This window comes from Carettochelys insculpta, chromosome 15 (assembly GCF_033958435.1).
Source record: "Carettochelys insculpta isolate YL-2023 chromosome 15, ASM3395843v1, whole genome shotgun sequence".
NCBI lineage: Eukaryota > Metazoa > Chordata > Testudines > Carettochelyidae > Carettochelys > Carettochelys insculpta.
The window spans coordinates 32880948-32908117 of NC_134151.1; the positions used below are offsets into that span (position 1 = coordinate 32880948).

General features: G+C 51.5%; 1 protein-coding gene across 1 annotated transcript; it reads right to left on the bottom strand.

Moving 5' to 3' along the window:
- Positions 1-1026: 1026 nt before the first annotated feature.
- On the bottom strand, positions 1027-27170 carry CCDC69 (coiled-coil domain containing 69). The gene is made up of 10 exons (XM_075009940.1): positions 27043-27170; positions 18076-18109; positions 15144-15216; positions 12220-12380; positions 10132-10219; positions 7707-7780; positions 6150-6251; positions 5461-5580; positions 4897-4994; positions 1027-4423 (listed from the first exon to the last, which is right to left on the bottom strand). The coding sequence occupies exons 2-10, from the start codon at positions 18100-18102 to the stop codon at positions 4258-4260; spliced, it is 909 nt and encodes a 302-aa protein (XP_074866041.1). The 5' UTR covers positions 18103-18109; positions 27043-27170; the 3' UTR covers positions 1027-4257.

Here is a 27170-nt window from a genome sequence, read left to right on the forward strand (position 1 = left end):
ACAAAGCAAGGGCACCTGCTGTGCTGTGCACACAGACTGTGAGAGCCCTGTGCTCCCTCTGCATCTGTTCAAAGCACTGCTATGGGTCAGTCGGCACAACCTGCTAACTCCAGGTACGCCAGTGCTGTTAGAACACTCCCTGGCCTGGGAGACTCTCTTGGTGGTGACCAATCCTGCAGCCCCCTGAGATGAAGGGGGACCACTCCTGTGGCCCACTTGCTAGCCCAGATCTGGACCTAGAAAGTGATCAGAGTGCAGTACCTGCCCTCCTCCCTCCTAGCCGTGCTCCCTGACAGGGAGGAGCAGGAAGCAGCTAAGACAGTAACTGGGTCAGTCCTTGACTTCTCTGCAGATGGGGCTGACTCCAGCTCTGAGTGTGAGCCAGAGACCCAAGATCAACAGCTCCTCTGTGCTGGGCGGGAGCCCTTGGGGCCCTCTGAGCCCACGCAGCATGCTGAAATAGGGAGGCAGTTCCTAGGCTACATGCATTAGGAACATGTGTCCCCACTCAGTCAGGTGGAGGATCCGAGCAAGGATCATTGTATGCAGTCAAAACACACTGCAGGGGGAGATACATTGCAAGAGCTTTCTGCTTTCCGCTCCCAGCTGAATGGGAGCTTTAGAAACATCTCAGCCAGTGCCAGAGGGACTCCAGGGCAGCAGAAAAGAGACAGGATCCAGCCCTGGAACACCTCCTTCCCAAGGGCCCACACTTGTGCCATGGCCATTGCAGGGCAAGGCAAAGCACTGCAAGACAAGAACCTGAGATCCTGTCACAGCCCCACACATGGGAAAGTGTGTGTCACTGACCTGGCTTAAACCCGGCACTGTGAAGGGTCCCTGCTGAGCTCCAGCATCATCCCGGCTGGGGCTGCACCTTCTGAGGCGTGGCTACCCTGCCCTCCCACACACCGGGCAGGTTCTCTGCAGCCCACTGGTGCTGGGGCAGAGAAGTTACAACCCTCCCACTAGTCACAAAGAGCTCCTGTCCCACCCTGCCATACCTGGGCAACTTGTGTCAACCCTGGGGCTGGGCCCTCCCAAGGCAGACCCAGCCCGGCGTGGCTGCTGGATCAGGGCCCTGGCTCACAGCTGAGGAACAGCTTGGGAACACTGCCGGCCCGAGAAGAGAAGATGGGCCAGGCCCAGGACTAACTCTTGGCCTTCAGCCACAGGGAAGGTGGGAGCCAGCTTTCCTGCACGGCCTGAGACTGCTTCCCTCCTTTGCATGCAGGAAGGAGGGCCTGGCACCCTCCGAGTCCTGGAGCTCCTTTCCTTTTTGTCTGGACTGTTTCCTACCCGGGGAAGAGGGAAACTCAACAGCAGTGCAGCCAGAGGGCTCTGTCCTTGACCTGCAGGCCAGCCCACAGGGGAACGCTTTCTGAGGTAAGTAGGCTACCCCAAGGGCAACAACAAGAGACAGTCTTCAACACCCTCCAGCGAGCAGCTGAAGCAGCGTGTGACATGAGCCAAACAAACCCGTCGCTCACACCGCACATGGAAAATACTGACATTTCATTCTTTGGTAGCTTCCGCTTGCACAACTGGTGTTACAGCCGTTAGCTCGTGGGCCGGCCACACACACACACACACACACACACACACCCCACCACCACCCCCCCCCCCAGTGGACAGCTCAGGGCAGGAGGTAGCACTAGCTAACATGCCACATGGCCTCATTTGCACGCCTAGTGGAAAGTGCTTGTGTGCATCTGAGTGGCACTGTCATCCACCCACCACCACATGCAGCAAACTCCCCCCCACTGACAAACAGGACAAGGGAGCTGCAGGCTTCAGAGCTCGCTGGGGGAGAATTTCAGTGCTCAGCAGTGTGGGGGAAGGCACCCGGGGCCCTGGCAGGGTCAGAGGCTCCAAGGCTTTGTGTTATCAGGACTCCTGGGTGGAGTGAGCATTGGGGTTCTGGAGTGCACAGCTGCTCCCACGGCTTGTTCACAGCCATGGCATGTTCTTCCGTGCTCACCCTCATTTCCACGGATGAAAGGTTCATATGGGGAGTAAACAGCAAGAGCAGGCCAACTTGCAAGGAACACAGACCCTTTTCCAGGTGCCGTTGGGCTCCAGGGGACTCAACCCCACAGAATGCAGGACTAGAGGTGCAGCACGGATGCTTTGCAAACGGCCAAGGGCAAATCTGAGATGGTGTCCAGGGGCCAGATCCTTAATTACGAAAAGGCGGCTTTACACCACACGGGCAGTGCAAAGGGGGCTTAAAGGGAGAATAAATATCTGTGCTGTCTTGCAGGGTGCTGGACCCTGCTGAAGTGGTGTAAAGGAGCCCTAGTGTAAGGGGAGGCCTGGCCCTGTGAGGGCTTATACACCTCCAGCTTGGTTAACCCCGCCGAGCTCAATGAGGCCGCTAGGAGGCAGACATACCTGGTGAGCCAGCCTGGCAGGGGTGGACCTGGGCTTGAAAGAAAGACCTGGCAGGAGAGTGGGAGCTGGGACTTCACTTTCTCAGGCTACTGGCTGAGACGAGACTAGAACCAGAGTTAGAAGGTCCAGCCAAGGAGGACGAGGTGGGAGCAGAAAGGTTGTCCTGAACCAGGAAGAAGCCAGAGCTGTGACAGGCCAGCGTAAGGGGGATTGGGAGAGCAGCCTACAGGACTGTAAAGGGGAGCGAGAGAAACAGACAGGCCCCTGTGGCAGCTGCAGAGGAGGGGAGATGCCCAGGAGGAAGCCCTGGGAGGTGGCACTTGGAAACAGGTGTCAGAACTTGGCTGGCTGTGGGTGGAGCCCAGCAAGAAGCCAGGAGGAAGGAGGGTGTGGGAGTGAGCAGGGAAACCAAGGCTGTCAGGGAAGGCTGCTGGTGGCAGGTAAGCCCTGGCCGTGGACACTCATGAGGTGAACGCTGCAGGAGATGGGGATGCTCCCTGCAGAAGGCCCCAAGGAAGGCTCACTAGGGAGCTGGGAGCCAGAGAGGACCTGCACATCAAGAGATGAGCAGTGGCTCCTGGGTGAGCCCAGCACAGAGGTCAGTACTGAGTGGGGCTGAACAAGCAGCCCTGCCCAGTCACTCGCCAGGGTCTCCTGTATCTTAGTCACTGGGTACCAGGAGCTCTCGGCCAGTCCCATCTTCTCCACACAGGCGCTGCTGGACCACACAGTACCAGCCCAGGCAGACCTGGGGTGGGTGAGACGGGCATGTTTGTCACCCTGCAGCTGTCCGTCCTCCCTGCTTCGGCTCCCCAAGCTCCTTATAAGGCACTTCCGAGGCGAGGTCGGTGGTCACTGCCAGATGCTTTCTGGGACAGGATGTGAGCAACACGCTGGAGCTTTCTGCTCCCGAACAGCCTGGCCCATGAGCCTGCCAAGGGAGACAAGTGCTGGCCAGCTCTCGCTCACCACATGACCTTTCCCCATCCGCCCACGGCCCAAGAGACATTCATCCCTCTGCTGCCCCCAGCTCACCACATTGGCTGGCAGCTACTGGCCAGGGGAGCAGTAACTGGGAGCGTCAGGTGAGCTGCTTTGTCTGAAGGACATCGCCTTCTGTCGGCGTCAGCCCTGAGCCTGGGTCACACAAGGCAGCACGTCCCTCCTCTGTGCTGCTCAAACTCTTCCCTTGCGGGGCTGCTCTTGATGGGGACCCGAGAGAGATGCCTGGGGGACCCCTCTCCAGCTGCCTGTCAGTGTACACCGCACAGGGCAGCTGCTGGAGTCAGCGAGGTGCTCTTTCAAACAGCTCCTGCTGAGAGGACCACCCTTTGCTTTGGTTCTGGTTACAGACAGCCCCAAGTGGCAAACTTCAGCCCTGGAGCCTAATCGAAACTTCCCCAAGGGCTGAGGTTGCTCAGATGCAGGGCTCTGGTTCAGATTCACCTGGACAAGACAGTTCTTCCCCACCTTGAACACACCGGAGAGCCCCTTGGCTTTGCTAGCTTGTACCTCTGGTAACACCAGCTACTGACTGAGCTAGGAAGGCAGGTGCAGCCCATGAGCCGCTTGTGTCTACGTTTCTGGGGGGTCTCATAAGCTCCCCCATGTTCAGAGTCAGACAGGGGACACAGGAGGAGTAAAAGCCCATTGAGAAGGTCCCATGAAACACTGCACTGTCACCTTAGAGGGAGGACATCCCAAGGGGCTGGAAGTGCTCAGGAGCTCCTGAGACTAGAGTCCCCTTGACGGCAGCTCTGGACCCGTGCAATGAAGGAAGGGCTAAAACGAAAGGGGAAGAGTCACTGGTGCCCCTCGCTTTCTTCCTCAACCCAGCAGCCTTCGTCACCGCTTCCCCTAGTGCTACGTGGCGATGAGTGGCGCCTCGCTGGAGGGGAGGGAGAAAGTTGGGGAGCTGCCATTCAGGACCCGGTAGAGCAACTCTTCCTTCTCCCGGCAAGCCTGCTCCCGCAGCTGGGACTCCTTGTCCAGAGCCTCCCGAACCACCAGGAGCTCGTCAGACAGCTGCCTGCAAAGGAACATCCGGCAATGAAGCTGAGCTGGTCAAAGAACCCCTCAGGGAGATGGAGAGGGAACCACACCCTGACCCGCCGTTCCTCTCCCTGACAAAGGAGCCTGGGGCCATGGGGACACGAAATGGCTTTGCAAAGGGGAGGGTGGATTAAATTCACTCACAGAGCCAGCAGGGTGCTGGGCAAGGTTGGAGGCAGATGAGAGCTATGCAAATCCAAATTCACGCGTGCAATAGGAACCCGCATATTCACCTGAGCTGCACGGGTGCTGTGCAAAGTCCACCCCCGCCCCGCAGGCCTACAATGCAGCACCCCTAGAATATCTCTGTGCAGGTTTCTCCCCCTGACCTGCAGCTTCTGTGCTAGGCACGTCGCTGCCATCAAACCCACTGTGTGCTCTGTCGTGTTGTCGAGTTCTCTTCACCCCTAGCCCACAGCTCAGAAGATGGCACTAGGCTGCAGATGTTACCTTGTCATTGTCAAGTGGTTCTGTGCCCGAACGTGCAGATCCTCGTTCTCCTGCTGGAGGGTTTTCACTTTCTCCTCCAGAAGCAGGTTCCTCTCCATCTGTGACGTCCCAGGAGGGTTTGGGGAGGGAAGATTCAAAGGAGAGGACAAGGGTCAGAAGAGATATGGCTTTGGCAATGGATGATCCCCTTAATGAGGTCCTACCTAAGCACCCACATACAAACATGGATGATTCCTGACAATGCACAGCAGCAACCTGTGCCACATGTCAGCAAGTACCTAGTACTGCAGCAGCCTTGTCCAATTAACATAGGTCTCCACTTGCTGGCTGGAATCTCCACATCTGTGCCGTACACGTTAACTCCCTTGAGAGGCCGGCCAGGACACAGCTGCTAGTAGGCAGCAGATGAGCCAGAGAGGGACACACCTGAGAAGGCTGTTTATATTCAGGTGGGTGGAACACACTCCTGGAGGTTGTGCTTTGCTTTTCCATGTTTGCTACTGCTGCACCTGGAAAGGGCTCTATGGACTTTCTGGGAGAAAAAAAAGAAACTACCAAACCCACCACTGTTTGCAAGTTCAGCAGCTTCCTGTCCAGATCATGAATGCGTTCGTTCTTCATCTCTATGACAAAATGAAGACTCTCCAGTTCTTGTTCCCAGAACTGACTGGGGCTCCCATAATCCTAGAAGGGGACAAAGAGAACACGTAAGACCCCCACAGACTGGAGAGGTTGGAGGAGCTACGGCGTGGGTCTGTTTGGAGGGACGCTCTTTATTCTTTAACAAAGGCGAGCCAAAGATGACGACAGAGAGAAGCAGAATTGTCCAGTGGTCTCAGTGTTAGACAGATAGGATTCTTACACCAGAAAACATGCTTGCTGGTGTTCTTTCAAACCCTAACTGTACTTCTGTATGGCATTTGCATTAGCTCTCTGCGTGTGTGTGCAAGGACCTAATGCATATAACATGTACCCTTAAGTTTCTTACAGTCCACATCCTACCCCTTAGCTTACTTCAACCACACTGCAGGTTTAGCAGATACTCAGAACACTGCCCTCTCCAGAGCCAGTGCTGGGGAGTCTTCGACAGAGCTTCCCTTTGGGTTTTATGGTGGTGACAAAACCATTCAGCACACAGAGATGCTGCTATGACTCTGCCCATAGGAGCCCTCCATTGCCATGACTGCGAATCTAACAGGCTTGCCCTGAGACATGATGGGTTAAAGAAATACCCGCCACTTGTTTTCCTGCACCTGAATATGTTTCTTAAAGTCTCGGCTCAAGATTGATTCCTCCACCCGTTTCATTTTCTCCTGGAAGGATTTCAGCTGGGAAGTCAACCTGTCGATCGTCTCCTGGGTGGAAGAGAAAGGAGGAGGGACATGATTATCTGTCCTGGTTTATGGTCTCCTGTCCAGCAGAGGCACTGCTCAGATAAGGGAAGAAAACAGCCTACTGCATTGCACAGAGGCAGCATGAGTCAAACTCAAAGATGTTTTGCAAGGAATAATGAAGCCCCATGTGGCAATACCCTACTACAGTACTCAGGGAATATGACAAGATTTCTGAGACCCTGAGCAATCAGGGGGCTGGCTCCATGCTCTCGAATGGGGCGTGGTCTCAGGCAGAAAGGGCAGGGCTGGGCCCTCACTGCCACCTGGACTACACGGCACCCTCCTTACCCCTACTGGCCTTGCGAGCTTGCTGGAGCATGTGGCACAGGGCTCTGGAATACGCCACTCAGTGCTGTGGCAGTGATTCTAAAGGGCTCGGGGCAACTGCCTGCTTTGCCACCCTGTCAGCAGGCCTGACAGTATTTAATGGTGGCAGGGAGCAGTTCCCATGGTAACGCCTTCCGCCATCATGGCGGCCTTGTTGCAGTGGGTCCATCGGTAACCACAGGAGAGATTTTTTTATGAGCGCGCCTCCGGGGTCACCTGCAGAAATCAGAACGGACTCCCTGACTCTACGAGCCACAGTAGGGCAGCTAGGCAACTCATTTGCACCAGCCTCTCTCTGCGGCAGTGTTCAGCTTGCCAACTGGCCTGCCAGGCGAGAGGTGCCCAACCACACCCTGCGCTCTGAGCACCAATAACGACATGGGGGCATTCCAAACACAGCCTCATCTCTCCATGCCCTGCCCAAGTCCTTTGCATCTGTCCCTGAGGTCAATAGTGGTGTGATGGAGTGTTGGTCCCATGCAAGGGGTTAACAGAGCCCTAGTGAGGCTGGGCAGGAAGCAGCCAATAGGAGAGGGACTGTGAGGATCAGTCAATCAGGGCTTGGCAGGCCCATATAAAAATGCTGCAGGATGGAAGAGAATCAGTGACTCTCTGGTGCCCAAAGAGGACTGTCTGCTTTGCATGCTGGACAGAGCAACCCAGAGGAGGCAGAGGGAGCTGGAGACTAGGACTGGCATGATGAGGTGAGGGTGGAGGGGGGGCTGCTGCTGTGGGGAATTCTGACTGCACTTTTTTGATTGAACCCATGAAGGGTTGCTTTATATTTTGGAATTTAAACTCCTGGTGGCCATCTTGATTTAAATACCTATTCAACTGCTGCAAAATTAAGGAAAGCTCATTTCATGAGGTGCCCCCTGGTTCAGGGGGGCCACTCAGTTCCATACCCAGCCAACCAACCAGCCTGGGTTACCCCAAGGACGGTGGACTCAGGGTAACTCAAACAACCAGTGCTATTGTGCCTCAGGGATAGGTCAAGCTTCCCTGAGAGCCCTTAAACCTCTGCACTGAATCTAGGGAGCTCTGCTCTGCAGAGGCTTTCATCACAAGGTAAAGCCCGAGGGCCAGTACCTGCAAGGAAGACTGGGACCTTTGGTAGGATTCCTTCAAGAGCAGCATCTCCTGGAGGTGGGCCTGCTGGAGTTCTGCAAGGCAAACACAGAGCTAATATCAGAAGCAGGAGGTAGGAAAGCAAGCTCAGTCCAGCCCCTTGCCTACACTAATGGCACTGCCAGGAAGGGGACCACAGTTACTCTAAGCTGAGGCTCAGCAGGGATTTGGGACTGTTAGAGGAAATGCAGTTTCTTGGAGCAGCCTTGCAGTTGGGAACTCCCTGGAGGACTACCTCCGCTACAGTGACAAGGCTCCTAGGTAAGCAATTGCTGTGCTAAAGAGAGAGGCAAAATGCTGCTGTAGCAGAGGGAAGGACCAGGGTTCCCCTATTTCCTTCCATCCATGGCTGGAATAAACTTTGTTATGTGCACCAAGATCACACATGGTTGGCTGCCATATGATTGCTCCCAGCCCACAAGCTCACTGGAAAGCTTCCACCTCTGATGGATGGAGCCTCCTTTATGGCAAATTTTAGATTAATTTCAGAGACATTGGCACTGCAAGAGTAATATCCCAGGGGAGTCAATTTCCCAAATGGAGAGGTGGGCTACTACAAGTGCACCATGAAGGTTAATGCAATACAGAGTAATATCTCCTACCGACATCTCTCCATGCCCCGCCCAGGGCATCCTCCCACATGGCTTGAAGAGATGCTGACAAGAGAAGCAGTGTGGATGCAGCTCTTTCAAAAGTAATCCCCAGCTTTGAAAGAACCCTTCTTTCTATCTTTAGGAAGAAGGGTTCTTTTGAAGCTGGGGTTTACTTTCAAAAGAGTGGTGTCCACACTGCTTTTCTTTTGAAAGAATAGGCAAATGAAGTGCCAGATATGTAAATCTGCCTCATTTGCATTTGATTTCCCTGATTGCACTAGCCGTCCTCTTTTGAGAGAGGCATGCAAGACACAGCCAACATGACACTAAAGTTATGTCGACACAGCTTGGGTATTTTGGAATAAGCTATTCTGGAAGGCTGTGTCTAAACGGGCACAAATCTTCGAAATAGCCATATTTTGAAGACTACTAATGAGGTGCTGAATTGAATATTCAGCACCTCATTAGCATTAGGACACTTCTGGTCATGGCACTTCGAAAGCATGCAGCTACACGGGGGGGGGTCCTTTTCTAAAGGACCTTTCGAAATCCCCTTATTCCAATCAGCGAGCAGGATAATGGGATTTCGAAAGGTGTGGGGTCCTTTCAAAAAGGACCCCCGTGTAGCCGCGTGCTTTCGAAGTGCTGCAGCCAGAAGTGTCCTAATGCTAATAAGGCACTGAATAGTCAATTCAGTGCCTCATTAGTAATCTTCAAAATGGCCATTAGCATGGCCATTTCAAAGATTTGTGCCCGTGTAGACACACCTGAAAAGATTTTCCATAATAGCTTATTTCAAAATAGTGTCTATATACAAAATGTGTATCAAAACAGCACTCATCTAGTCTGAAATAAGACTGCTGTGCTGACATAGCCCAAGGCCCAATATTTCAAAATTGGAGGCCGCCTATTTTGAAATAGCCCTTCTTCTCTTGCCACATCTACACTGGCATGTTCTTCCAAAATATCCAGTGGTGAAAGCGTTCTAATTCAAAGCAAAAGAATGCGGCGCTCCTTTCGAAAGTGCTTTTCTACGCCTGTTCCAGGAAGAGAGCCTTCTTTAGAAAGAAAGCATGTGTAGACCCTCCATGGACTCCTCTTCTCACCCCGCCCCCCAAAGAGTAGTCCTCATATTGCCTGATTTTTTTCGATCCCTGGTCCTTTCTTTCAAAAGAGTCGGGGAGGGGTGTGTGTGAACGCTCTCTTTTAAAAGAGCAGATTGCTCTTTTGATGTGGCGGGGGTGTGGGGAGGGGAGGGGATGCATCCTTTCTAAAGAAATTCTTTTGGAAGAAGTCTTCTGGAAGGACTTATTTCAAGAGATTGCTGTAGTGTAGCTGTAGCCTCTGTCTACACGGCCCCTATTCTGAAATATCTATTTTGGAAGGGGGCTATTCCTTGTAGAACGAGGTTCACAGAATTCAACATTCTTTCAAAGTAGCAGTTTTACTGTGTAGACGCTTGCAAAGCTATTTCGGAACAGTGGCCGTTATTCCGAAATAACTTTGCTGTGTAGTCAAACCCTAAGTGAGCATCACAGCAGCACCAAGCGCGTGACAGGAGACAACATGGGAAATCCAGCAGGTAAGGTAGGTGAGTGCCAAAAAAGGGAGAGGGAAGAACGCTTGGGCATGTAGCATCCAATGACAATACTGAATAGGAGGGATAGGTCCCTGTTTGAGAGAGCCCATGAGAGGAGAAATGATGGAAGAAAAGCCCTGTGAGAAGTTTTAACCATAACAGTGGCGGCACAGAGGGAAGGCAGCACCCAGCAAAGGAGAGATTCTGGCCTCACCTCGGAGGTTCTCATCATGCTCTCTCTTCAGTGTGTTGAACTGCTCAGAGAGCTGCTTTTTAAGCTCTAAGTCACTTTCCTTTTCCACCTAGAAACAGAGGGAAAAGAAGCCCTAAGTATCTGGGGGTTTCCGAGACACTGAAGTGGTCTGTGGTGCAATCTCTCGCACCCTGGCCTGCAGATCCAGGGCCCTGCTGCTATTTTTATGAATTTAACTTTGGTATGTGTGACAGTGAGGTGTAATACCACCGGCAGCAATATGGGGGTGTGCATGGGGTGTGTGTGTGTGCGCGCGTGCGCATGCACATGCATGCAGGGGAGTGTCACACACAGCTCTGAACTGCAGGGCCCTGGATTTGTCCAGGATTTCCTGCACAACTGCCCTCTTTGCTGCAGTTCGTGATCTCAGGAAAAGGCAGACGAGGAGTGAACCACTGAGCTCCATTTCCCTCAACTAAGGCTGATTTGGGCTTGGGATGTTCTGGTAACATTCACCAGAGAGGCTCAGGAAATAAACCCCAGCAGACCAGGGAAGGGAGGAGAGGTCGGAGAGCAAGCTCACCTCGCAGCTGTTGTCTGGTGGGGCTAGGTGTTAGCTTCCAGTTCCGGGCATTGCATGCTGCTGGATGGGTCACAGCACCTCTCTGGCTGAGTCTGTCCACTCCTCTAAGTGGAACCGTAGAGGCCAAAAGCAAGCAAAGCTGTGACCCTCCTCCCCAGCACCATCTCAAATGCCCTGATCAAACGTGTTTTTTACAGCCACTTCTGAGGTTTTGATATTTATTCAATTTCATGATTTCTGTGACCACTGTGACAAACCTGTCACCTTACTCAGGGGCTGAGTGGTGACAACTGAGGACACCTACCCCAGCATATCCCGGCCCACCTGTACCACAGGAGAGGCCTGACGTGGTTTAAGGAGATGTGTCAGGTGGATCCTGACCTTTCCTGGCATTGTCTCAATGATGTGGCAAACAGTCCAGGGACTTCACAAGTCAAGAACACCAAACAAAACAAATACAGCATGTTTCCTACTCTGTCAGAATTGGTAGTGTGCCCCATAATGACTGGCTGGAAGTTTCTACAGGACAAATCGTTCATCTGGATAAGAACCAGCCTGAATTGTGAGCAGGTCTAAAATAGCTTTCTGAACAGCCCTGCCCAGATCTGATGGGTTTAAACATCCTGCCCCAGCAGCCTCATTCCTCTGCTGCTGCTTGGTCCTTTGTTATCATAAAGATTCTCAAAGGGCTCTCAGCTGGGATTTGCTGGTGACACAGTGGCTTTGGGGCAGCTGTTTAAGCTTTCCAAGGTGAGGGTCAGTATTTCAAGTAGAAGGCACAAAGTGAACAAGTGGGAGCGTCACTAGCTAGTGGCAATGAACTAGTTTTGATGGTAAAGGACTTGACCTGGATCTCTGCTTCCAGTTAGAGACCCGACTGATGTTCCCTGAAACCCCACTGATGTTCCCTCTAACTCTTTCCATCCGTTGGCAGAATACATTTTGTGACGTGCACCAAACCAGTGGGTGCTGGGGGCACTCTGCTAATCAGCTGGGTGGCATTTGAATGTCTCCTGGATAGCTGCCCAAGCGCTCAGCTAACAGGGAATTCTGATCCTGACCAACCCACTTACTGATGTTTCTCTCCTTTTCTTTCCTCTGCTGAAGGGCAAGATCAAAGCAAAACAGGCTGAAATTCACTCAGCAAGGCTGCTCAGCCCCCTGGGTCTTCCTTGCCCTGCTGGAACCAGGCTGTACAGGAAATCTCATGAATGCAGCTGCTGAGAACTCTGAGTCCACCAACCTTGGGGAGGGCAGCTTGGTGAGTCTGTTTAGGGCAGCAGGCCAGGTGGCTGTGAATGCAAGATCAGGGCTGAATGGGGGAATGTCAAAGACTCTCACGCTGCCTGGTGTCTGTGGAGACTATCAGATAACCAAAGTCCTGTTGTAAACTACACCATAGCTCTGAACCTGTGAAAGTGCTGCAGTTTGAATGTTAGGAAGCAGAAGGTGTTTGCCCAGGACTGGGGTGACTGGGCTTGGACATGAGACAGACCCTTGGGATACGGAAGCCTCTTTAATCCAACCTGGATTTTAATGTCTTCAGTCAGTCTCTTGGTCTCGGCCTGGTGGGCTTCCTTCAGCCTCTCCTCTTCCTCCTGCCTTCCTTGTAGGAGCCTCACAATCTCATTCTCCTGCTCCTCCGCCAGTGCTGCTGCCTTTGTCTCCAGGTCCTCATGCAATGGGGCTGCAAATAAACAGAAATGGCTAGGACTGGGGCTGGCTGGTTTTGCGGACAGGATTCTGGGGCTGTTCTCCACTTGGTCACCCAGGTGAAGCCAGGCCTGGTTCAGCCATTATCAGTTGGTGGCAGGCTGGTGGCCCACCTATGCTAGGATCTCAGTCTAGTTCCTAGTGGACAATTACCCACACTAGTGAGGGTCTCTGCAATGGCGACAAATATTGAAAAGAGACTGGAGACTCACTCAGCCTCTCAGTCACGTCCAGGGCTGAGGGGTACAAGCAGCTATTTCTCACTGGACCACAAGCATGTCTCATTGAGGTCTCGCCCCCCAGTCATCCATCCCAGTTTCCACTCAGTAACTAGTTTCAGCCAATCCTCTCCAGCCCCTGGGTGCCTTGCGCAGTCTGCTACAGCTGAGTACTAGCTAGTCACAATGGGCTGGGTGTGAATGGTCATGAGGTACAGGACCCACTTCCTGATTGGTTGACTGAAGCAATTTAAAGAGCTCTTCAAACAATGACAAGTGCTGCTGCTGAATAACTCAGTGGGTAGAGAGCACTTACCCCTAAGCTAGTCTAGTTCTCTGCCTGTGTCAGCCAGTCACACAAGAGTTAGCCTGCATCAGCTGTGAATTAATATGCAATTCGCCTACCCTCAGGGGGTACAATCATCCCACTGGGGTACAATCACCCTCTTCTCCAGCCAGAATGCAATATCCCCCATCTCTGCACCTGTCAGGGGCTGGGCTGTTTGTTTGCTGGGATGCTTTGGCCAGTTCATGCAGTGTGGTTTGTGGGGTTGGGTGGGTGGGTGGTAGGTTTTTTTTGTTGTTGTTTTGTTTTGGGAGCTTGCCAAGTGGGGTGTTCGCTGGGTCACACACATGACTAGACTTCAGTCATTGATTTCTCTGTCTATAAATGAACACTAACCACCTTCCCAGCTCTCTATTCACTTGCTTTTCTATTCACTTCCTTTATGAATTCATGACACTTGCAGACTCTTTCGTGTTTTCTCGAGCATTGGGCAGTCGAGAGTCACTAATGCTCACTAAGGGGGTCAATCCAAAAACAGCCAGGTCTGGAATTTGCTGTTCACTGTTTGTGAATCTCTTAGCTTTCCCTGTGCTGTCTGGGAGAAGAATCAAACACTGTGGTCCCTGCCAGTGCCAGCTTGTTCTGTGAGTAGATGGGCTTTGGAGACAGCAGCATGGAGTCTTTGTTAGCATCAGATGGACTTCTGCAAATCTCCCCAGCTGGTGTAAATCTGCATTGCTCCACACAGTCAATGAAGCAGAGCTAACTTACACCAGTGACTCAAATCTTTATTTCTAGCCTGACTCTGCATTGTGCAGTCTGTCTCCTGCAAAGTTTGCAATATTTCCACTTGCAGCAGGATGCATTTGCAGGAATGCCCACTAAATACTCCAGTGATTTCTAGGGCAGTGTCCTTGGAAAAAGTGGAAGTCTCATGTCATATGTTCATGATTCCCAGGCCTGTCCCAGTTTCTGTATGTTCTTTGCCCGGCTCCCAGGGAGTGCAAAACGGCTGAATCTGGGACGGAGAGACGTGAAGTGCTGTGTGACGTGCCTGTTTGGGATGAATGGGTTGGGTAAGTACTGGCTGAAACTGACCCATATCAGTGGAGGGCTGCAAAGGCAATGGACACAACATGGACTGAGCAGCAGACATAGATCCATGGGAATCTCCAGCAGGCAAGGTGTGTGAACTCAGCCTGGGTTGGTGGCAGAAGGTGGTCACTGGACCAAAAAGTTTCAGGTGTCTGGGACAAGAGCTGGTTTTCACAGGGTCTCAGCATCTTGTACCTGGGCACAACTGAGGGAAGCAGAGAGCCAGAGCCAAAAAGGGACATGACCATGGAACACAAGAGTGGCCAGAAGAGATGATGTTTTAATCTTTATTCTTCTGTGCTAACCTCAGGCCTTCCCGGTGCTGGGTTCCAGACTGTTCCGAAAAGCCTGCCTAGCACCACTGACAATACTTGCTGTGGTTCTCTGGTCCCCGGATTGCATCCAGCCTCTGCCCAGGAGTCTGTCTCAGCTGGACTTGCTGGGCAGAGCTCCTGGTGTGCTGCAGGAGAGCTGAGCCCAGAGGCTCAGTTTTGGAGGTACTGAGACCGCATGCCTTGCCTTAAGAAAAAAGCAGGGCCACCTGGGGGTTTGCCATGCAAAAGTGGGTTCTCTATAGGGGTATTTAAAAGCTGGGGGGTAGCACTGATTTTTGTGGCTCTGTGACACCATCTCAAAGCCAAGATCCCCTGGGAAATTGGAGTGAGTATCCACCTTGATTTAACCCAAGTCAGTAAAGATCTTTTACCCGGTGCCCTCAGCCACAGTTCACTCTAATTTTTCCACCCCTGTGCACAATAAATTTTATGTGCACCATGAGCAGAAACACAGGCTGCTGGCTGTGGGCGCTCTGCTGATCAGCTGGGTGGTACTTAAATCTGTCCTGCATGGCTGCCCAACCACTCAGCTTACAGGAAACACTGGACACAGGGCTTCCCATCCTCAGCAGCCTTCTGAAGACATGTAGGATTTGGCCTTGATAGGGACCAGAATAGGAGACTTGCTATTTGTGGTGCCACTTTGGCTGCATCAGTATTCACAATGCTGCCTGTCATTGCAGGTCCAGGGTGGGTCTGTGCATGGAGCATGCTGGCCTGTCTTTTTGGACCTATCTTAGCGTAATGCTTTTAAAGGGGTCAGACCATTGAAAAGCCCCGGGGAGAAGGAAGGTGCACCTCACCATTGTCTGTCTTCAAAGCTGTCAGCTCCTGGGAAACCGGCTGCCCCTTTGGCTGCTGTGTTCTTCGTCGTCTCTGGGGGTATAAATCAGAAAACAGGAGCCATAAAACGTGGGGAGGAAAATGTCCAACACCTGCTGGCTTTTGGCAGAGCTGAAGCCTGAAGGGAATCACACGAAAGGCCCTGAAAGGAGTCCCCCTCAGAAAGGGGCATTTTAAGGGGGTTCCTCCCCGCCCAAGACCATTATTAGCAGGCCTGCTCAATGAAAGAGCCGCAGCACCATTCACATCCCAGCATGTACCCGGAAGACTGCTCCCCAGAGCCAGCCGCTGCTGCTAAAATGTACCCAGCCCTTAGTATTTGTCCCGGGGTAACATTACCTGGAGCCACTGCTGCACCTCTGTCAAACTCCAGCCTGCTCTGACTCTGTGCCTGTTCTCCTCCGAGGGAGCTCAGAATTTCTGCTCTCTCCACTTTTGGCCTCTGATTTCAGGTGACTACAGCTCCACTTAATCCAGTTTGCCCTTCTGCCATCTCTCGCCTTTGGGAATGATGGAAAGCGGCATGCTGGCCAGCTGGATTGCTAGCCTGGTACGTGTAGCCTGGCTGCTCTCATGCAGAGGGACTTGGCCTCCATTGTAAGGGAGAGATGCTGTGCTCTGGCGGGGAGGGATATTCAGTAGTTTGAGCATGGGCCTACTAAACCCAGGGCTGTGAGTTTAATCCTAGAAGGAGCCATTTAGGGATCTGGGGCAAATAGATTTAAAAAAAAAAAATTCTGTCAAGGATGGTGAGATGGTGCTAGGTGCTGCCGTGAGGGCAGGGGACTGGACCTGATGACCTCTGAAGGCCCTTTGCAGTTCTCGGAGAGAGGTATAGCTCCATGGAGAGGGCCAGCCACCAGTTAATCCCCACAGAGGGTGGAACTGGGTCACACACACCTGCCTGTTTGCTCTCGCTCCAGGTTACTCACTGTCCCATTTGGCCCTGGATTCCTGTTTGCAGAGGTGCTCTGTGGAGAAGGCACATCTCTCACAAGGGAGCAGACAGGCCCACCCAGCCCTTCACAATGCCACCCACAAAGGCACACCCCTCCCACACATGTATCCTATGTGGCCGCCCAGCTACACAGACAGGCTAGAGGATTTATTGCCCTACCACCTCTCTTTGGGAGGGAGGAGGCTGTCAGTCTCAGCAGCAGGCTGAACTGCCCTCCCCCTGGGTTTTGCCAGCTCGCAGGACACATCTGCACTTTGCTTAGTATCGCTATCAGCACCACACTCCCTCACAGGGCGCCTGGGATGGGAGGACTGAGCAGCATGAGGTACACGTACAAGTAAGCCATCGGAATTAGTGCCCAAAGCTCTGCAGCTAGAGGGATGGGAACATTTCCCAGGGCTCTTGCTGTGCCCCTCTCTCAACCCCCTCTTCACACCACCTCCGCATGCCGGGTCACTGGACAGCTCGCGAGTGGGGTCGGATAGTGGCTGTGGGTCTGTTAGCAACACCCACCAACCTGTAGTTCAGCTGGTGCTTTTCATAGTCAGGCGCAGAGCCTAGAAATAGCTTCGGCCGCAGCCCTGAGCCAGGGCAGGAATGAGAAACGCAAACCAACTCTAACTCAAAGGCAATGACAGGGATAAAGCCCAGTCCCAACAACGCCTCAGGATATCTGGCACCCGCAGAGCCTCTCTCTAGTTCAAACAATTACTTCATCACCAGAGGAATGCTTTGCTAGAGGGTTCTGCAGCCAGGGCTGGGTGTAAGCGCCAAGGGCTAGTCACAGTTTCCATCCTAGTATCCATGTCTCAGGGGGTTTAGAGAGCTCAGCTTTAGGGCCCTGCTCACGGGATACAGGCAGGGCAGGTCACGTTCCAGCCCCACAGTAGCTTTGTTTAGTGACATTAATAACACTGGAAGGAAAAAAAGGATTATTTTTAGCTCTTGTCCCCCTGCCAAAGAGCAGCCCTGCTCTCTCCCTGGCCCCCCGCCCTGCACCTCTAAAGCCCTCAGCCATCGCGGTGTTGATGCGGTGTAAAGCAAGAACAGCTCCACTGACCCCAGTGCAGAATGGCACAAAAAGACCTACTCCAAGGTGATGTCTTCACCAGAAACGGAGCAGCAATCCAGCAGGAGCGCTTCAGTGGAGCTACGCCCCCAAGGCAGGAGGCACTGTCTGCACTAGGGACTGGGTCGGTTTAACTCTGTGGCTGAGGTGGGTGGATTTTTCACATCCCACAATGAGGAAGCAGGGTCAGCCTAGCTCTGCAGCGTAGACCTAGCATCAAGGAACGGGAAGGAATCCCATCAGTGCCACTTCAGCTTTCTTCCACCAGCTGTGCTTCTCTCAGCCTCAGCCAGCGTCCTGAAAATTCACACGTACGGCCCAACGTGTAATGTACACGGCTCCATGTGTAACAAACACTAAGTGCCAATGTGCAACTCACAACCACGGCCTCGCAAGCAACTCATGCATTGCCCAATGTGCAACACACACACGTGACCAAATGTGCAACACACGTGCACTGTTCCATGTGTAACACACATGCATTGCCCAGCATCTAACAGGGTGTGTGTTACGTGTCGGGCAATGCAACACACACCTTATTACGTGCCGGGTAATGTGTGTGTGTTACACATGGAACAGTGCATGTGTGTCACACATTTGGCAGTGTGCATGTGTGTGTGTTGCACTGCCCAATGTGTAATCACAACCACTATCCTGCACGTAAGTCATATGCACCGCTCAATGTGCAACACACCCACTGTCCAATGTGTAACACACATGCACTACCCGACACGTAACACACCGAGTGCCAATATGTAACTCACACCCACTGCCCCACATGGCACTCACACCCACTGCCCAATGTGTAATACACACACACAACCCCCATGTAACACACACACCCAGCATCCAATGTGTAACTTACAGAACCAGGCTGAACCAAGGACAGCATGCAGTTACTGTAAATGCCCAAGGAGACAGAAAGAGATGCAAGTCCATTCGGTGAGGCCCTGTGCACATTCAGGAAACCTGTGCCCATGTAACTACCCTGATGGAACTATGGCAGGGCACGACTCCTTATTATCAACAGGGCCTTAGAGCCACTTGTACTGCTTTCCTGGGTTCAACTCTAAATGTGGCCTGTCTCTGATAGAGCAGAGGAATGCAAACCCGGGCCTCCAGATTCTGTTCCAGACTGACACCGATTTGCTGCATGAGTTAAGAAAAGTCCTGGGTAAATGTCTCTGCTTCCGCAGCTTTCTCTGAAAACCAGAGGTGAGAGATTAGGTACCAGGGACGTTTTTGCAAAAGGCTAGGGAAGTCCTCCTATCAGTGTAGTGGGGCTCTGCCTTGGGGCCCACTGTGCTCGGAGCTGTACATATGCCAAACAGTCAATCCCTGCACCAGCTGAAAGGCAATATATGAGTGCCTTGCATTTCTGTTATTTCATGTCCCAGGACTTTCAAACTGACTCTGTTAATAGCCAGGGCAATAACAATTTAACTCAGAAAAGCTGTAGGTAGTAGTACCCCTGTGTAAATCACCTATCACTGTAAAGCTGTGAATGAAGTAAAACCGCAGAGATTTGCGTATAACAAAACAGCCACATGCCCAATGTGAGGAGCTGCATCACAATTTCATGGCGCAGCTACACTTCTTGCATGGTGGTGATGTATATCTGGCAATGAAAGATTCCCAGGTAAGTAGTCTGTGAAAAACCAGAACTGAAATATTCCCAGCCTGCCACACCTGCTACTATAGGCAGGAAAGAGCTCCCAGAACAGGGCAAGTGTAGACATATGGAATGCAGGCAGATGCAGATCCTTGACCTGAATGTTTTCTTGTGCTTGGAGGGGAAGTCTGAAGAAAACCTATCTCATAGATTTCCAGGCCAAAGGACCCTGGTGACATCGAGTCTGACTTCTTAAAAGAGGCCAGAGCATTTCACCCCATGAGCTCTGCATTGTAAGCTGCCTCCCATGGTAAATTTGGCATTCACTGACTCCTGAAACTCCTATTGGGATTAGAGGGTGGCACGTGAGGTTTTCTGCATCCTTTGTTTTGACCTTGTTTCCTGCACCCTGTCCCTGGTTTTTCATTCTCGGTTCCAGGGGATTGTTTGATCTGCTGGGATCTTGGCCTGCCTCCATCATGTGAGGGGCCTGTCCTTGCCCTGGTGGGCTCTGCCCTGGAAATCAGCTAGGCTGTGGTGAACTGAAGACAAACTGGCTGCCTGCCTTTCCTTGCAGAGAGGAGAGTCCCGCAGCCTGACAGGCGCAGTGCACAGAAAACAAAGGCAAGTCAGTCACCCAGGTAAAGGCACTTCCAAGGGAATCTGTGCCCAGCTCCTCCCATGCAGGCAGATATTGAACCGTGACTGATAACTATTCAGGACCCAATCTGGGGCAAAACAGTCCATTAACTGAGCCAGAACTCTAGAGTTGCCAGACATCCTGCAATCTGCAGGACAGTCCTGAATGTCCCCCCCTTTATGTAAAAATGTCCCACAGGGCTGCTGAGGTCCCACCCCCTGGGGACATGTGGGTCTTGTCAAGGAAATTCCCTGCCCACATCCAGTGATCCCACAACTGTAGCTGCCAGTGAGGTTCTGTGTCCCACATGAGCTCTTTGAAAAAAATCAGGCAAGCCTACAGAACTCCCACTCCCACTAGGAGCCGGACAGCCAGGAAAACAAAGGCCTGAAAATTCATTTCAGTTGTACAAACAGTGGCACCATGCCCACAACGGGAGGGAGGAGAAAAGAGTGGTCCCAGCCCCCTACAATTTACAGAACCCTCCTGCTCTGGCTTACCCTGCCAAGGCGGATTTTGGTCCCTGACTCTCAGTGCTCATGTGCTGACAGCGCATGGTTCATTCCCTTGGGCCAGCAGGCTCCACACCACCGACACATACACAATGCAAGAAGGAGCCAAGTTTCAGAAGCAGCAGCACAAAACTAATCAAGCCTGTCCACAGCCCACAGGGGTGCCTGCATCCTCCCCAGAACATCCCCAGAAGGACTTTGCAAGGAGCACTTTTATCTTGCTGCAACAACCAGGGAAAGGCGGCAAGGAGAGCCCTTTGCTGCCTGCTGCCATGGCTGCAGGGAGACTGAAAACTTAATGCGGAGGGTGATGCCCGTTGCTGCAAACGGAGATTAGGGCCGTGCCTACTTTCCTAAAAACTGCAGGACTCTCTGAGTGTTGAACTCTGGCTTGGAACACTCCAGACCTCCAAGCCATAGTGTGTGCTGAGGAGAGAGACTGAGTGAGGTCCAGACATGTTGAACAATATCTGAGGCTGCTACTTTCTGACCTCTAAAGCGTGACAGCTGCATTCAGGAAGTGGTAAAGGACAGCCGAGTTTTATGTATGATCTCCTAGGGCAGGAAAAGGTCAAAGAGGTTGTTCTTGGTGCATCCCAGAGTGTCCGGGGGTCCAGAGGGAGTGACAATGAGGAGCGTGAAATACACTGCAGAGACCAGGAATGCGTGATCCTCCTCGGCACAGGGAATGCTTCTTACAGAGGGATCATGCACACCTACCATGCCTGGTACAATAGGTCACCGAATGCTCTGACCTGAGCACCACAATGGACAGCGGATTCAGCTGTATCAGCCCTGAGGGGAGAGGAGGTGGGCAGGACGACCCCACTCTCCCCAAGACACCTGTCCTTGATGGGTCAGCACTGGGCTCCCCTCAGTCCCAGCTGCCCTCTTCCCACCCTCAGAGATGGCTCCAGAGGCCCACTTCACCCCCTAGCCTTCTGCCTAAGGGAGACCACAAGATCAGGCTCTGTAGATGCCTAGTGGAGAGACCTGAACTCCTGGTGCCGTTTCAAACTTCAGAGTGCCCTGCAGAGAATCTACCTCCCACCTCAGCACTGGTCAGGCCAACACGGACCTTACCCCGGCCTAGGAACTGGAGGGAGCCTGCAAAGGCTATGGAGCGTGTGGTTAACACGGCTCTTTCTCATAGGGACCAGCTGCTCTCCCTGGCACCACGCCTGCCAGCTGCTTCTGCTCCCCTGCCCAGTGGGATAATGGCAGCAATTTCCCTGTTCCAGTCTGGGATTCACAGACAGAGTCCCTCTTTGCCCAGTGCACTTTGATAGTCCAGAGGAGATGCTGCCCAGCTCGATCTACGAGGCCCAACGACAGGCCGGCCCTAAAGGCCTTTCCCTGGGCAAACCTAAGGCTGAGGCTGATATTCTTTGCATTTGTATTCCGCTCCCTGGCTAAAGGAACTGAAAGAAATGCTGGGCCGAGTTATTCCACTTTTCAGCTCGGTCTGGTCTGCACTTCTCATGTGCACCACATCGGAGCCCTCTCCCTGGAAGGGGGCAGCACACAACACATGCGGGCTGTTCTCCCCACTACGTGCAGAAGATGAGACACCTCCCTGGAATTCAATGAGTGTTGGTTGTTAGGAGCAAACTGTGCCTTTAACAGCCCCAGTGGTGGCACACTCTAGGGCGGGGTCAGCAACCCCCTGCACAGGTGCCAGGAGCGGCACACAAGCCAATTTTCATCAGCATGCAAGGAGGGAGCTCAGCCCCGCCCCTCCTCCTCCAGGCAGCTGGGAGCTTGCTCAAAGCCAGGCCGCCTGCTGACTGACAAATGTCCGGCTGATGCTACCAACCACCACCTAAATGGTAAAGCTCTGCATCTTCACGTATTTATTAACGAAGCTGTTCTAAGTAGGACTATTAGTGCCTTTAAAACGTATCACCAGCACTCGGCCCATACACAGAGGTAAAATTTTGGCCCTCAGCCTTGGAAAGGTTGCTGACCCCTGGTCTAGGAGACACAAGCACAGTCTCTGAGCAAGCTGCAGTATAGGGCTGTTTGTTGGAAGCTCTTGGACTGTGCATCTGTCTATTGGTCCAATAAACCACCTACGCGGTCCATGCCCTGCCAGGGGAGAACAGGCCCTAAAGCTCGCACCGTGAAAAAAAAGGATGAGCATTCCACATGCGCAAAACAATCTCTCTCTGTTTCCGTGACAGTCTCTCTAGGAGTATCCCATAGAGACTGTTAACCGCTTCACAGCTGCCAGAATGAGCACACGTCCCTGGCTGCAATTTCTGGTAGAAAGACTATCTGAATAAGCAGAGCAGCAAGATATCAGCCATCCAGGAAGGCTATGTATCAAGAGCCCACTGTTCTGGCAATGGAAAGAGGCCTTAAAGTGTGTGAATTATTTTCCAGAACTTGGTCCAAATCCATTTCACTATTTTTTGGATGATGAGTATGGGCAGAAGAAAATCAAACCACTTTCTCCCTACCTCCGAGAGGTAACTTCAAAATATCTACAGCTATGAAGCTCAATTCTTAGACATCAGCTCAATCTAACTGGGGAGAAAGTTCATAACCAAGTATCAAAACAAAACCTGACTTCAAATTAAGAACATTTGGAATGTACTTCTGGATCACAGGCACTTTTGCCGAGATATCTTGGGGCAGGGGCACAGATCGGTATGTATTTGCTGTATCCCTTTGTTCCTCCACACTGCTCCAAAGAAACTGAGGTGGCACCAGTCAGCCTTTGACTGAATGACCCGTGCAGTCCTGCAATTGACTATGTATATGCTACCCTGTGGAGTTGATGGCCACAGTTACACTACAGCTATCTGTCGACAGAAGTCACTGTCCAAAGAGATTTTCCAATAAAATTTCTGTCAAATTTTTGTCAAACAGTGCAGCCACATACAAAAGCCAATAGGGAGAGCACTCTGCTCTGTCGATAGAGCAGCCAGACTCCCCGGCCGCTCTCTTGACAAAACAGGCACCCGGAAGCACAGCAGACAGGGCTTCCCATTGTCCTAGACACCCTGTTTGTCAAGAGAAGATCCCCAGAGAGCGTCCATACAGCTTTTTTGTCAACAGGACCTGTCAACAAAACACATTTTGTGTGTGGCTGTTCCACCAGCTTTGTCAACAAAACTGGGGTTTGGTCAGCAAAACTCGCTAGCATAACCATAACCAATGAGTCCGAGTGTGGGCAGGCTCAGTATTCCCTAACACAAAAAAGCAGTCCTGGAGCACTCTACAGACTAAAAATATAATTCATTAGGTGATGAGCTTTTGTGGGACAGACCCACTGCTTCAGATCTAGAAAATCCACTGTAAGCCGAGCTCTTGTGCAACCGCTCGGGGGGAGATTCAAGTTTTGCCCAGCTGATTAGCACTGCGCCCATAACTAGGTTTTTGTTTTGCTGGCAGTGTACATTTACACATGCCTTGGTACCATAAAATTATTCTGCATATAGATGGAAAAAAATCCACACATGGCTGGAAAAGATTAATGGGGACATTGGTGGAGAGATGCACCCATTAGCAGCTAATGATGCCAGGTCAGGGCATTATATTTTACTGTAACTTTTTTTCTAAAACTGCACTTCAAATGCATACTGCAATGTCAATGTCGCAGAAGGAAATCACCAAAAAACAGAGAACGTGTGTTTAAAGCCTGATGCTGCTGTTCCTAAAGTCGCCAGGAGCTTTGCTTTGGGACGGTTATTGGCACCAATGGAGGGGAAGGTTAGGCCAATAGCTTCAATACAAGGAGGTCCACCACGCTTCAAGAGCAGCATTGGCAGAGGCATAGTGCACTTATGTACCACTGTCTATTCACGACTTTCAACGTATTATCCTTTGTGCAATTACACCTGCACCATACACATACGGACTGAGCTGTGTGGCTGAATTGACCCTCTTGTAAGCATCTCTACCTTCTTTCTGATTTTAAATAAATCCAGTAGAACCTCAGCACTACAAACCTGTCGGGAATGGAGGTTGTTTGCAATACTGAAATGTTCCTAACTTTGAACAAAACACCATGGTTGTTCTTTTAAAAGTTTGCAACTGAACACTGACCTAATAAAGCATAGAAACTGTGCTTTGCCTAAGAAAAAATGCTGCTTTTAACCATTCTAGTTTAAAAGAAAGAAGCACAGAAATAATTTCCTTCCCTGGCCAATTTTTTCCACTTTTCTTCGTTTATAGTTTTAGTCCTTTCCATTTAATAATTTGCTTTTTTGTCTCTGTTGCTGCCTGACTGCGCACTTCCAGTTCCAAATGAGGTGCGTGGTTGACTGGATAGTTTGTAATTCCTCCATTTGCAACTCTGGAGGTTCTACACATGTGCGAGTGTACGCAGAGGTAGCATTTAATTGTAAGGCATATAACCCACTGTTGGAATGATGCCAGGTTTGAGCCCTGATCTTTCAAGAAGGCCTCTTAGCATCTCTCACGTCACATGAGATGCAGGTTGTATCCTGCTACTTCAAGCAGCTGAATTACAGAGCTGATCACACTTCAGTGACTTCATGACTACAAGATCCCCTGCTGGGTTCTTGTGAACGGCACCTGCCCAGTCACTTTCTTTTCTTTTTGTTCTTGTAAGAGAAGGAAATAGATGGCATGAGGAACTGAAAACAAGCAGTACTGTTGCACCTTAACAACTAACAGGTTTATTTGTTAGGTAATGAGCTTTCTTGGGTAAGATCCACTTTTTCAGGGACTCGGAACTGCTAAGTGTACTTCCCTTGCACCTCCCCAGAAGATGTGATTATATCCACTTGATCTGAACATGTGATCCCTGGTTAATAAGCGAAAGGTAGGTGATGACTCCCCAAGGTCATTTCCACTATGGGTCCTGGGGAAAAAAAAAATCCATTCTGTGCCAGGTGCTGGCAAGTACATTAAACCCCATACTATGGTGAAAGAATCACAGGAGTTAAAAGATCCACTCCCATTAAAAACATATGAATCACTGGTGTCCAAGGGTCTTTTCTTAGCCTGAAAAGTCCCTAATCATGAATGGAATCTAAGCCCCTTGTGTCTGACCGTTTATTCTTTTTAAATTCTAGCACTCAGAATTTGTCTTTTACTTCTTTTTGACTTTCTAAAATTTCCCTCCCTGCAATCCCTTTTAAACACCTGCTTTCAGGCTTTCTGAGCTATCCTGGTGTCAGTGATTTTAAACTAGAAGGAACCCCGGTGATCACTTAGTCAGGCCCACTGCTTAACACCCACCCAATGCTTTTTGCATCAAGCCCATAAATTCTGGCTGAGCTAGGCATACCCTTTAGAAAGGCATCCAATCTTGATTTAATGACGTGGCCATCAAGGGCTGCATCTTCCTACCTTGCCCCAGCTTAGTTTATGGTTTTTACTGGACATATCAGAATCAAATGGAAGTATCTACAAACAACTTCAATCTCATGCCAACGCAATGCCCTCATCGCTATTCCTGGAGCTCATGTATGCTGCATGTCTCACACAGTGTCTCTTTTACACAGAGAGAGAGAGCATCCAGAGCTACGGACTGGCCTAGAAGTGTTTGAGCTTGTGCACAAGAAATTAGTACTCTTCTTTACTATACAGCAAAGCATGCACTTTGGTCTGAAAAAATATTCACAGGCATTTGTCTGCAACTCCCCTGCAAATTCTCTTGGGCAGGACACGTGTCTCTTTGTAGTAGTTCTCCCTGAAAATCTTTGCAAGTGTTTTTTTCTGCCTCAGCATTCTGGTAAGTCTCAGAACTATTGCCTTGTGCAAATATTAATATATGCAAAGCTTTCTGCAGCCAGCTTGCAATCTGTGATTTCCCTCTTCCTTTTAAAATCACCCATAAAGGGTGCACCGCCTGGCTTAGGTAACCAATCACAGGCCCTGCATAACAAATCGCAAATAACAGTAAGCACAAGGGAAGGCAACAGTTCACAATGAACTAGGAAACTAGCAGTGACGCTGCTTTCAAATAACGAACACGCTTGTAAGACTGGTCTGTTTGCAGATAGTTCCGGAACTGGAGAAAGGTTAAATCTGCTGAATAAATACCCTGTTAGTCTGTAGCTTCACAAATAACAAGCAATCCTGTCGCACCTTCAAGACTAACAAATGTGTGTATTAGGTAATGAGTTTTCCTGGGTAAGGCCCACTTCCTCAGGTCTGACCAGTGAAAGCTCATTACCCAATAAATAAATTTGTTAGTCTTTGGTGTGTTCCAGTACTGTTTGTTATTACTGAATACATAGTTGGGGAGACTACTTTGCTGGTAGTTAGCAGCCTGAGAATCATCAGCTCTTACTCCTCCTGCTGAGCAGCCCAGGTAGTGCTGAGGGGAGGGTTTGCAGACATTTAACTTCTCTGGGGCTGCTTCCCCATTCTAGATCTCACACCTAGAATCTCTAGATCACCACACCACGTTGTAGAACAGTTCCTTTGCTCAGCCGAAAAAGCATCTCTCTCACTGGACACTCCACTGCCAGGAACCAGTTAGGGGCTAGAGGCAGCTGGACACCCCACTCTTATTTAAACCAAAGGGAAAATGGCCTTGATTTTACTGCCTCTGGGCTCTGCTGCTAACTCTCTCCTGTCACAGAAGTTCTGCTGTCTGATTTCGGGGCTCATCAGAGTTTACTGATGCTCTGAATCACTCCACATCCCCTGCACTGTGGAAGGAACCTCTCGCCCTGCTCCAGCCTCCCTCCAGCTCTATTCTCAGCACCCCCCGCCAAGGGACACACACACACCAACAACGTCTCCCCGCTTCAAGCCAGGGACTCCCCCGCCCCGCGAACGGGCCAGCTCGTGGTTTTGGGGAAGGGGCTTTGCATAAAGCTCCCCCACCAACCGGGGGTCACTAAGGGGGGGTTGATCTGCACATTCCCGGGGGAAGAGGGTGGCTCCTGGGGCTCCACGCGGGCAGCCCGGCAACTCTTGCCCCCGTCCCGGTCTCTCTGGGGAGCTCTGTGCCCGGGCTGCAGCCGCGGGACGCTGGCGAGGGGACCCAGAAAAAGCAGGAGGCGGTGCGCCCCTTCCCCGGGCGCTGGAGTGGCTGTCAAAGCGCAAGCCGGGGGACGGGGGGGGGTCTCTCGCCGTTACCTTGTTCCTGGCCGAGCAGCGGCCCGTCGTGCTGCACGTGCAGCCCATGGCCAGCCGGGCGGGCGGAGCTGGCAGCGGGGCCGCAGCAGTCGGTGCCCGGCGCTGCACTGCCGCGGCCAGCCGGAGAA

Coding starts and splice junctions, on each gene's coding strand:
- CCDC69 (XM_075009940.1), bottom strand. CDS start 18,102: ATGCTGTCCTTGGTTCAGCCTGGTTCT. Junction 5,581..6,149: donor ACTTTAAGAAACATATTCAG/GTGCAGGAAAAC, acceptor GTCCCCTTCTAG/GATTATGGGAGCCCCAGTCA. Junction 4,995..5,460: donor TGCTGAACTTGCAAACAGTG/GTGGGTTTGGTA, acceptor GGGACGTCACAG/ATGGAGAGGAACCTGCTTCT.